This window comes from Gymnoscopelus braueri (assembly GCF_963280865.1).
Source record: "Gymnoscopelus braueri genome assembly, chromosome: 5".
NCBI lineage: Eukaryota > Metazoa > Chordata > Actinopteri > Myctophiformes > Myctophidae > Gymnoscopelus > Gymnoscopelus braueri.
The window spans coordinates 2,834,638-2,847,137 of record NC_137606.1 but is presented as its reverse complement, the minus strand read 5'-3'; the positions used below and the strand labels follow the sequence as shown (position 1 = coordinate 2,847,137).

Genomic DNA, 12,500 nt, shown 5'->3' with positions numbered 1-12,500 from the left:
ACGGTGAAATGTAAAAGCATTCCTCTGCTCACTTTCACAGAACATTCGCTGTCTGTCATTTCTCTTCCTCACGGCTCTCCATCATTCACTCTCTCTTCCTGTTTCTCTCTCTCTCTCTCTCTCTCTCTCCCACACACTGTTTGACGTCTGTTTGCTCTCCATGTGATTGATTCGTAATCCGCGTTCTTTATCCCATTAAGACCGGGAACGCATCTGTGTCATTTTAGATTTCTTTGACTATTCAAAAATAGCAGATCTACAAGCTCGTAGCGCGGCACCGAGTGCCGCGCTACGAGCTTGTAGATCTGCTATTTTTTTTTAAATCGTGAAAATGCGTGCAAATCCGATCCGAGATGTTTAGGATCGGCCTCAGGTCTTAATGGGTTATGCTGCGTGTGTTTGTCGGGTGTCTGCATCAATATGTGCATGTATGTACGTACGGTATCCTTCTCCCTGCTCTGTCAGTGTTCTTGCTGTGCGGTGCCGCTGTGTGCTCAGAGAACCCACGTCCTACAGTGCACACAAATGCGTCGGCCCCTTCACGGATGCCAGCTGTCACTCTGCATTTAGATGCGCGCTACCTTTTACACAGCGTGTGGGAAGGAAGCCACGATGATTGTTTGTTCGAGGCTTGTTTGTCTCTCCAAGTTGAATTTCACATGGGATATTGTAGGTTTCAAAAATGTACAAAAGAATAGGCAAACATTAAGTTGAAAGCACAGTGTGGACCTTGCACAAACATTTTCACAGATACATTTGTGAACATATTTTGGCTGACCAAATTATTGTTTTCCCTGATAAGACGATGATTTGATGAACAACATTTAGTGTGTGCCTGTCAACCTGCGTATATCCCTGTCCAGTTACAGCAGGGATATTCAACTAGATTAGGCAGGGGGCCACAACACATTATGTCCATTATGGTAACCTATTAGGGCCTGCTTCATACTGCATTCATGCATTCATGCATTTTGATGTTTGATAGGAAAATGTCTGTGTTAGTCCTTTGTGCACAGGCTTAGATTTTGATATTGAGAAAATAGAAAGTAGATATTTCAGTAGATATATTCTGTTCATGGAAGCGTCTTTGTGTGAAGATAATTGGAGGCAGGCTGGCAATGTGAGGGGTTTACATGTTCGTATGAATGAAAGGTTTTTTCATTTTGTTTTGAGCACCCGGGTGATAAGAGCACAAGCTCTTATGGTGTGTTTGAAGTGGAAGAAGATGGAGAAGCTAGAAGATGGCCACAATCCACACAAAACTAACTCATACAAGCTAATGGATGCATAAGGTCACCAAAGTCTTTGGTGTAATTAAAAACATCCACTCAAAACTCAGTAGTTACAAATGGATGGTCTGTGATGTATGAACTGCACTCAAAACCCCTGTTGTCCTCTTTTATGTTGACCTGCCACTGTTGTAGCTTTTGCCAAGCTAGCTCTGCTACCTATCTACATGGTGAAAAAATGTTTTGCTGAACTGAAAGCTACATTATTCTGAAAGTAGTTAGAAGTAGGGAAGTAGAAGTAGACAGCATTTCTGGCTGTTTCATTTCTTTATACTATGAAAAGGTCTTTATACTTTGACTTGATACTTAAAACATATTTTAACACCAGATGCTTTTCTTAAGTATTATGAGGTGAGCTACTTTAACTCTTTGACCCAAGTGATTTTCTTTTGGGTGACTTACGCACCAAAGATTACATTTACCCGCATTTGGGTTCCTGAAGCAGTGTCTTGACTGCAAATGGAAGTACTGGCACTGTAGGTGTTAATTTGGGACCCTGAGTGAGTCACTAACATTCCTCCATTCAACAGTTTATACATTTTATTCTAATCTGTTAACACATTGAATGCCAGTCGCGTAGATCTACGCGAACCTATTTAAAGCCGCAGCGTGCCAGTCGCGTAGATCTACGCGAACCGCCGATTCCCATTGAAATTGCCCCAGGTGCACTTTCCGATTTTTTTTTATCCATTTCCGTTTCCGGTTTCCGGTCGGAAACAGAATTATTCGGGTTCCGGTTTTTTCGATCGTATCCGCTTCCTGTCTGGGATCCTGTTTAAAACTCGATTTTCTCGGTTGTTGTTTTTCTCCTCGCTGATCACTGTTTAGCGTTGATCAGCTGTATCTTCAAGATGGCGGCACGGATTTGGAAACTGTTTTCGCTGGCCGTTTCTCACAGATCCGCTGTGTGTTTAGAACCAAATGAACGCGCACTTTTAACTTATTTAGCGAGGTCTGTGGCGACATGAAAAAAACAAAAAAACAACAATAAAACGCTGGCACTGGTGAGTACATTATGAGATTAAACTCTGGCATGGAATGTGTTAATGGTTGATTAACCATTAACGAGCTTCGGTTAATGGTTATGAAAAACATTCAAAATGGTCATCCTGTGCAACCAACCATCTAGTAAAAACTTTTTGCATGTAATTCTACATTGGAACATGGAACATTTTCCAGGGGCCACAAGAAAGCTCAGCTGGGGCCGGATTTGGCCCGCGGGCCGCCAGTTGAATATCACTGAGTTACAGTACGGTTTAATACTTGCGACAGGTTGTGTTTATGCATGGTCTCTAGAGAGAGGTGTTTTTGTACCACCTGGAGGTTGGCTTGTGAGACTGGTAGCTCTCCTCAGCCAATGTCAGAATGAAGCCTTGGGAAGAATGCGAAAACAAAAAATTCCACCTTGAACGTCTGACCAGCTTCTGACCTATCACACTAGCTGAACACAAAGCCTAGTTAGATTTCACGTCAGACTTCCAGGGTCTCCTGACCTTCCCTGTCTCTGTGTCTCAGGTGTTTTGGGGAGGACACGTGCATCACCATCCCAGACATGGATGCGGTGGTGATGGTGCTGCAGCCCAGTGAGCCCAGGATCACCCTAGCGGGGCTGGAGAGGCTGAGCAGGCCGGCCTCTGATCTGAGGTCAGCGGGAGGCCTGGCTCTGTTCCAGGACCTCCACATCATCAGCACTGTGACCAGGACCGATGCAGCCACGCACCACACAGGTATGAAACACGTTTGATCACATTGAGTTCATTGTAAAATATTTAAAAACTATATGAGTGCATCATAGATTAGTGTGCTATTAAATGATTAGTACCTTATAGTAGATTGCATCGTAGATTAGTATGCTATAAAATGATTAGTAGGCTACCTTATGATAGACTGCATCATAGATCAGTATGCTATAAAATTGCAGACTGTGCAGTCTGCATCTAAGTCATTGATTTTCTGTTATTGACCGAAACCTGGACACATTATGGCGACAATACACCTTTTTCCGATCTCCTCCCCCCTGATTGCTCCTTTTTTAGCTCCCCCCGAATCTCCCGCACTGGCGGGGGTCTAGCAACAGTCCTCAAATCTAACCTCAAGTGTCAAATGATCCAATCTGAGACCAGTTACTCCATCTTCGAGATTCAGCTATTGAAGCTGAACCTGTCCTCCCCTGTATTGTGTGCTGTGGTATACCGACCACCCAAGTACAATAAGGATTGTATTAATGATTTTAGTGACTTTTTATCCTGGGCCATGATTAATTATGATTACATGGTCATTTGTGGTGATATAAATATCCATGTCTGTTGTGAGTCTCGTCCCCTTGTCAAAGATTTTTTAAACCTCCTCGAGTCTTTTAATCTCACCCAATCCATCACCGTCCCAACACATGAAAAGGGCCACACATTAGACCTTGTACTGTCATTCGGGGTAACTGTCTCCATCACTGACGTCTTCTTCATCCCGTGCATCTCCGACCACTCACCAATTTTATTCACCACCTCTATTCCCTGCTCCGTTATCAACTCTGGTGCCCCCACTCGCCGCACACGCAATATCCATCCCCGGACTGCACCACTCTTCTCCCTTAGTTTTAACGACACAGTTTTAATTTCCCCGGCTGAGGCCAGCACTCCTACAGCGGATGCACTCCTTTATACTTTTAACTCCACTTGTACCAAAATATTGGACTCCGTTGCTCCCCTTAGGGACAAGCGCACCAAATCCCTACCCGAGCCATGGTTAAATGATTGCACCCGAGCTCTCAGACGTTCATGCCGGCGTGCTGAGAGAAAATGGCTAAAGGACAAACTCCATATATCCCTAGATATCTTACGCAATCGCCTCTCTGACTACCAGACGGCAGTGAAAGCTGCCAAAACCAAATTCATCTCCGATCTTGTCACAAAAAATAGCCATAAACCCCAAGTCCTCTTCAACATCTTTAACTCCCTCACTAACCCCCGTGAAGCACCTCCCATTGCACCCTCACTCGCCCTCTGTGTACATTTTCAACAATTTTTCATTAACAAGATTTCTGACCTTAGGTCAGCACACACTTCCACCACCACAGACCCTGTTACCTCCCTGTGCCCTGTCACTTTTGATCAGTTCCAGCCAATCACTCTGTCCTACCTCAATGATACAATTATGCACCTTCGCTCAACTAACTGCCCTTCTGACAGCATCCCCCCCCGGCTTCTCAAAGAAGTCCTTGGTGCTGTTAGCCCAAGTGTTTTATCACTTATCAATTGCTCCCTCACCTCTGGTTGTGTCCCGGCTGCCTTCAAGCACGCTGTTGTAAATCCCCTTCTCAAAAAGAAAAACCTTGATCCGTCCGTTTTATCCAATTTTAGACCCATCTCCCAGCTACAGTACCTTTCCTTTCGAAAGTTCTCGAGAAGGTAGTCTCTGCCCAACTACAGTCATTTTTAATTACCCACAACCTCCATGAGAAATTCCAGTCAGGTTTCAAACTAGGCCACAGTACCGAGACAGCTCTCCTTAGGGTTTTTAATGATTTAATTTTAACTGTTGATACCGGTACCCCCACCATCCTTGTGCTCCTCGACCTCTCAGCGGCGTTCGACACTGTCGATCACAGGATTCTCCTGTCACGCCTTGAACACCAGGTTGGTATCACAGGCACAGCCCTGTCCTGGTTCAAGTCGTACCTGTCTGATAGGACCTTTTCTGTTAAACTGGGGGAATTCGCATCACGTGTGGGGTCCCCCAGGGTTCCGTGTTAGGCCCAATATTATTTCTGCTGTATATGCTACCCCTCTGGCCCATTTTCTCCAAACATAATATCTCCTTCCATTGCTATGCCAATGACGTCCAGATCTATCTACCCATCAAACTGGACTCAAACAACTCCTTTCAACCACTACTCGACTGTTTACAGGATGTTACAACCTGGATGGACAATAACTTCCTCACACTCAATCAAAACAAAACTGAAATCATACTATTTGGCCACAACACCGTCACACCCCCCAACATCCCGGACACCCTCATATTATCCAATATTTGCTCCTCTGCCAAAAATCTTGGTGTAATTCTGGATAGCGCCTTCAAATTTGATAAACACATCAGTTCTGTTGTAAAAGCTAGTTTCTTCCAACTCCGACTCCTCGCCAAGGTTAAGGCCTATCTCCCCCGACAACAACTAGAAATAGCCATTCACGCCTTCATTTCCTCACGCCTCGACTATTGCAATTCCCTCTACACTGGCTTAGAGCAATCATCTGTCAGGCGCCTACAGCTGGTCCAAAATGCTGCGGCTCGCCTTCTCACCGGCACAAAAAGACGTGAGCACATCAGTCCTGTCCTGGCCTCACTTCACTGGCTCCCTGTCAATTTTAGAATTCATTTTAAGGTCCTTTTATTTGCTTTTAAATCTCAAAACGGGCTTGCTCCACTATACCTCGCTGAGCTCATCAAGCCAGGGCCCTAAGGTCCGCTGATCAGTCCCTACAGATCGTCCCAAAGATTATTTTAATAAATATATAAAAGTGAACAGAATCACATTTATTAAGATTAACATTTAAAAAGATTGTTGTGTTATTTTTGTTTAAAAATTCATGGTAGCTTACAATTTAATTCATTGGGAGTTTATTTTTGTTTTGTTAAGAAGAGCTAAACCAGCAGAATTTAATATGGGGTTAACACGACACCCGACTTAATGTTTTGATGGAAAAAAAAATAATACATTTATCTTAAAAAACACAAATAATCGCACGTGCATGCTCCCGCTGCCCTCGCACAGGGCCTCGCATTTCTCCCAGACGGCTCTGGGCCTACCCAGGGCTGTGTCGAGGAAGTTGTGGGGGGAAATAGCATTTCTATGACATACAGTTCGACTTTTTGCATTTATGGCGCCCCCTATGAGCAGAAGTGAAATTGGAGGTGCGCTCAAAGGCTATAAAAGGCCCATCAACAAAAAAACGATATGAGAGAAATGTCATAATGTTGCTGCATGAGGCCCATTGACATTTGTTGCATTTGTGGCACTCTGTATGGATCTAAGGGACATCGCTTTTGCCTCTGAGTTCTGTAGAGGCTCTTCGATATGTGACTCAAATTTGGGGTCAATCAGATGATGTGTTGGGGTGCATAAAGGTTTGGAACCAATAGGCCCAGCAGTTTCCAAGATTATGTGCACGCACGCACGCACGCGCACACGCGCACACACACCCACACACACCCACACACTCACACACAGGGTCGAAAACATAATATCTGTCCCCGTCTTTCGGCCTGATGGAGATACTTAGATTCTAAGGAAAGTGACTTTTTCTTTTTTAATTTTAATTGCAATTCCTCCAGTCTTAGCATCACATTCCCAAATGAAATGCTTCCCTATCGTAGCTGAAATGGAGACAGTGAATATTTGAGCAGGCCTTTCAAATGAATAATGTGTTCACTCTTTCATGAATGCTAACTCCCTCAGTATATGTCCCACTATCAAAAAACCCCATCAGAGAAAGCTTAACATTTCATATCTGTCTCCGGAGAAAGGAAACCGACTACGTTGAACTTTTGTCTGTGTGCTGCACTATTTAAAAAGGAAGGATATATTGGCCTTTTTAAGTTTGTGTGTGTGTGCTGATTTGTCTCTCTGTGCACGTCATTATCCTGTATGCCCTTACACACTATCAGCACCATGGACAGTTCACTGTGAGTGCAGCTATTCACCAGCGCTAATCCCGCTGTGTTAGCAAGATTCCCTTGGTATGTAATTCTCTGCTAGCCCAGGGAACATACTGTATACAGTAGACTAACCCCTGTCATATTGGTCTGCTGGAATTACCCCCCCCCCCCCCCCGCCCCACCACCACCACCACTGCTATATCCTGCCCTCCTACCTCTTTGTGTGAAACCACACACCCCTGCTGAGCAAGGCCTCCGCTAGCAGACAATTGATTCCTCGGGTCGCCTGGCTTGACCTTCCAGCAAATGGATATGACATTTAAATCCTGCTGCCTTTGGTCTGGTCTCTGATACAGTATCTGGTCAGCAATGCTGGGGCGGTATGACACAGCGGCACAGCACGGCACAGCTCAGCACTGCTCGGTGCCAATTAGGAGCAGATAAGCAGAACATTGTGTGTAATGCGCCCACAGAAGAAAAGAGAACGTCGCATCACTTTCAAAACTGGAAAGTCGTTTTCTGCCACTGAAATGGAGACTGCAGCTGGAGGGAACAGATTAGCTGGAAAAGAAAGACCGAGAGGGAGAGGGGGGGTAAATGAGGGAGAGCACTACAGAGAGAGAGAGGGAGACAGAGGGAGGGAGGGAGGGAGGGAGGGAGGGATGGACGGACGGACGGACGGACGGACGGACGGACGGGGGATGCTAGAGTGACAGATTGAGAAAGACAGAATGTGTGTGGGGGAGATGTGATGAAGTAAGTTTCATAATGAGCAGATTCAATGTTCTCTCGAGGCTGAACCTTAAAGGATTCAGCACAAATCACATGGTTCTGTTGCAGGCCTCGTGACACCTCTCTGTTGGACCCCATTAATCAGCCTCTCTGTCCTCTGTCTCCCTTTGTCATTTGTCTTTCCATTTAGCTGTTTCTCTCCCCAGCACTGCCCTCTCTCTCTCTTTTGTTCTGTGTTTTTCTGGCTAATCGTTTTAATGCTCCCTCTCCGTCTTTGTCGTGTCTTGGTTCTCATTTTGTGTTTCCCGATCAAACATCCGCTCTGTTTCGTCGTCGTCATCTCTTTCAAGCATTGGCGAGCGGCTTTCTCTCATCTTTTGTCGTTTGTCGCCTTTTGTCGCTGGCATCATTGTTCCCTTCCCTCGTCGCTCCTGTGTGTTCCTTCCTCCTCTGCCTCTGTCTCCCTCTCCATAAGGCTGCTCCCTCTCTCTTCGTCCCTCAGATCTCAGATCAGCGTCAGACCTGTTCTTTCTCACACAACACCTTTCTCTGCCAGGCAGGAGTCCAGCTTCACCCTGAACAGCGCCTAGATTCACTAGCAAGTCTCAGAGAAATGTGTGTGTGTGTGTGTGTGTGTGTGTGTGTGTGTGTGTGTGTGTGTGTGTGTGTGTGTGTGTGTGTGTGTGTGTGTGTGTGTTGCCATCCCCTCTCTCTCTCTCTCTCTCTCTCTCTCTCTCTCTCTCTCTCTCTCTCTCTCTCTCTCTCTCTCTCTCTCTCTCCTCCTCACCTCCATTCCTCCAGAGAGTCTCTCTCTGCCTCTGTGGGGAGGCTGTTAAGTGGGCATGGACGGCACAGGCTCAGGGGACAGTGAGGCAGGGGAGAAGGCTGGGTGGCAGAGTGTGGCAATGGCTGATGCTTAGCAGCCTGTCAGGCAGGCAGAGCTGCCACCCAGCACTGTGCTGATGGGAGCTGTCTGAGGGGGTGTGTTGATTCTGCTGCAGCACATAGTTTGGAGAGTTTACAGAATAACTGGAGTGTGTGTATGAGGAGGAGTGTAGGTGGCGCACGGTGGCGCAAAATCCAAACACTTTGCAGTTTGCATTTGAGCCATTAAAGGACGACGTCACCGATTTTCAACCTATCTTCATATTGGCACCGAGTGCCGCGCTATGAGCTTGTAGATCTGCTAATTTTTTTAAATCGTGAAAATGTGTGCAAATCTTTGAATATATATATATTTTTTTTTGAGATGGGGGTCCGCTGCCAAATACTCTACTTATAATTTTGGGTGGTCCTTGACATGAAAAAGGTTTTAAGAACCACTGATATTATAGCAACATACGTTTTGTTTTTTTTAACAGTTAGAGATTTAAAAAGACATTTGTAGAATCCCCAGAATCAAACATTTGAGTTACAAATGTTAGCTTTAAAAAATATATATATATTCAAAGATTCAAAAATAGCAGATCTACAAGCTCATATAGTGCGGCACTTGGTGCCTACATATCTGCTATTTTTGAAGAGCCAAAGCAATCTAAAAATGACACAGAATCTTTCTCGGTCTAAATGGGTTAAGCGTGTGTTTCTGTCTGTGTGTGTGTGTGTGTGTGTGTGTGTGTGTGTGTGTGTGTGTGTGTGTGTGTGTGTGTGTGTGTGTGTGTGTGTGTGTGTGTGTGTGTGTGTGTGTGTGTGTGTGTGTGTGTGTGTGTGTGTGTGTGTGTGTGTGCAGCCCGTCGGCCTGGTGTGTTAGAGGAGATTATCCATAATCTGGACTACTGTGACATCCTGGTGCTGGGTGATGAGCTGAGGCCAGAGCAGGAGTCTCTCCAGCTGCCACACAGCGCTCTGCTGGGGAAACACCTGGACGCCACCAACTCTACCTCTGGGATGTCAATATATGGTAGGTTAATAAAGAAGAAGAACAACACACACAGTTGGGCACATTTCCCATCCACACATTTTTATGTATACTCTCAATACTCTGATTCATATTTCATTTAACATGGTTTTCACACATGACAATTGTCTGGAAGGCCATCAACTCTTTCTCTCTGATGGATCTATGCTCTGTTTTTGGGAAGTACAGAGAAACTCCCCAGTAGAAGAATGTGAAAAGGGTGCTCTGGTAGCAAGAGTTGCATATAACAATCTGTATAGTCAAAGTCATGCCTCCAACAGGAGTTAACTGCAGAGTAAACATTTTTCTGAGTGTAGGGGGACTTTAATATCTATTACAGCTGTGAATAATATGCCTACCACAGATCTCAGTGAGCTAGTGGCTTTCAGCAGATGCGGGGGAGTGCCAGTAATGAGCCTTTTGTAAATGTTTGAAGACACACAAAAAAACACTACCATTTTATATAAAAGTTTCAGATCACAACATGTTCAGTTCAGTTCATCTTTTAATGTTTGGATATTGGACAGATAACATAATACTGCATACTGCTGCTTCAGATCACAACATGCGTTCTAAGAAAATTCTCTGCTCGTGGCAGCATTCGGAATTTTCAATAGAACCATGCCTGGCTTAAATAATGAGAAAAGCATGTTTTTTTGTAAGGCCTATGTTGAATAGCAGAGCCTGTAGCTCTAGCTTTTGACTTCTCACGATTCTCACTGACACATCCTTGTATCATGTTGAATGTCATCTTCAGTTGAGACACAGGCTTTGAATGCTCATGCTAGCTAGACTCCAGCACTGAATTCCTTTTTATAGTATAAGACTAAAACACAGACAGACAAATAATCATGGAAATGTTCTTCAGCATCTTCCCTGAGTTTAACCCATTACATCTGGGAACACATCTCTGTCATTTTAGATTTCTTTGGGCTATTCAAAAATAGCAGATCTACAAGCTCATAGTGCGGCACCGAGTGCTGCGCTATGAGCTTGTAGATCTGATTTTTTTTTTTTATCATGAAAATTTGCGCAAATCTTTAAAGCGAACATTTTTAACTCAAATCTTTGCTTCTGGGGATTCTACTAATGTCTTCTAAATCGTAACAGTTTTTTTTTCTTTTTAAACTAATGTTGCTATAATATCAGTGGTTCTCAAACGTTTTCATGCCAAGGACCCTGTCAAGGATCATATATTTGGCCGCAGACCCCCATCTCAAAATGAGTTGTTCCAGGGACCCCCAGAAGCAAAGATTTGAGTTACAAATGTTCGCTTTAAAAGAATATATATTCAAAGATTGCACACATTTTCAAGATTTTTCAAAAATAGCAGATCTAGAAGTTATATAGCTTGTATATCTGCTATTTTTGGATAGCCAAAGTATAAAATAATGCTTTTTAGTTAAAATCTAAGATGACACAGACGCTTTCCAGGTCTAAATGGGTTCATCTTCATCTGGTAACCATTGATAACTCTTTGTCACCATGACCCACCCCGCCCCGCCCCCCTCCTCCTCAGGTGTGGACTCCATGTCCAACTATGAGCAGGTGATCAGACAGGTCCGCTACCATAACTGGCATCCTGGCCAGCTGGAGGAGAGGAGGTTCCGTCTCACCTGCTCTGAGCTCAACGGACGATACACCAGCAATGAGTTCAACCTGGAGGTCAGTGCCAACAACTCTGGAACCATAGGGATAGAACAACAAATGCATCGATTTATTGTGTGCGTAAAATCTAACCAATACGGTTTAGCCTGGAGCTCATATGACATGGGGAAGGAAAGGAAACATTCTTCATCACACAAATATTTGGGCAATCATTGGAGCTAAAAAAAAAAAGGTGCCCTCTGCTTTTTTTTCCCTTTGAATTAGACTCTGGGGGTAGCTCCAAGCACCCAGAGTTGCTGAGAAACATTGAAGCCGCCACCCCAGTGGCCAAAGCTGGAACTGCAGGCGGAGAAAAAGTCATGCACGAGCAAAACATACTGAGAGATATTTATATATATAAATATAAATATGTAAACATATTATACATAAATACATATGCATTTACATATAAATATGCATCTCGAGTGTATTTAATAAATATCTCGCGTTCATTCCTTTACACACGGGCTGCCGTAGGACGTAAAAAGGACATTAGTGCGCATGCTCATAACTCTATGGTGTCCCCAAAAACGTCTCAATAATTCTACTTCCGGCAGGCTTCCGGGTGCTTCAAAACGCCACTGAGCACATTAATTGAAATGATAGCTGGGGGCGGGGCAATCCGCCCTCTAGTTATATTATACCTCTATGGGTAGCTCCCGATAGAACGTGGGTACAGGAAATAGTCCCGTTTGGTCTGCCCTCAGCCCTCCTCTTCCGGTGGTGTGCCTATGTTTCCATTCCCACTAACACCATTTCTCCCACGGAACACGGATCGTTTTGGTCATAAACCCACTTGTTTCTCTGATGGAAGAACAAGTTAAAATGTTACTAACTTTCCGTGGTTTTTGTCGGTTCCGAGGACGCTATTGTTAAATGAGTTTGGGTTTGTTTCCAGTGGGAAGCGAACGCAGAGATGTAAATCCCGCCCACTACATTTGATTGGGTAAAGCGCGGCCTGTTTCGTGATCTGAAGGCACGCCCACTTGTAGGCTATTGTTGACACGTTCTGAACGGGGCTACCGACAGATTCAGTAACGCAGCTCTGAATCTGTTCTTGAGAGATTAACATCAATGTCACTTAGCTCAAATAAGACCTCTGGCACTGTACATTCTTTGAATGAAAACATGTTTCTGTTTTCCTGAGCTTGAGTCAGGTGCAGATACATCTCCTGCGGGGGAGGGATCAGACCTTTCAAATAGATTTCAAGCAGCTATGAAATGTTGATTTAAAAAAAATCACACATCAGATGTTTGTCAGTAAAAGGACCAGTCTCAGTGTT

At 44.4% G+C, this 12,500-nt stretch overlaps 1 protein-coding gene across 1 annotated transcript in view; it reads left to right on the top strand.

Annotated features, from left to right (window-relative positions):
- The window catches only part of LOC308084888 (calsyntenin-2-like), a gene marked incomplete at its 5' end in the record, with an annotated part of 322,921 nt that overhangs the window by 304,674 nt on the left and 5,747 nt on the right, over positions 1-12,500 (top strand). The window contains 3 exons of the mRNA XM_080427850.1: positions 2,805-3,016; positions 9,403-9,573; positions 11,090-11,235. Of these exons, the coding sequence (XP_080283976.1) occupies positions 2,805-3,016; positions 9,403-9,573; positions 11,090-11,235 (529 nt within the window). The remainder of the gene's footprint in view (positions 1-2,804; positions 3,017-9,402; positions 9,574-11,089; positions 11,236-12,500) is intronic.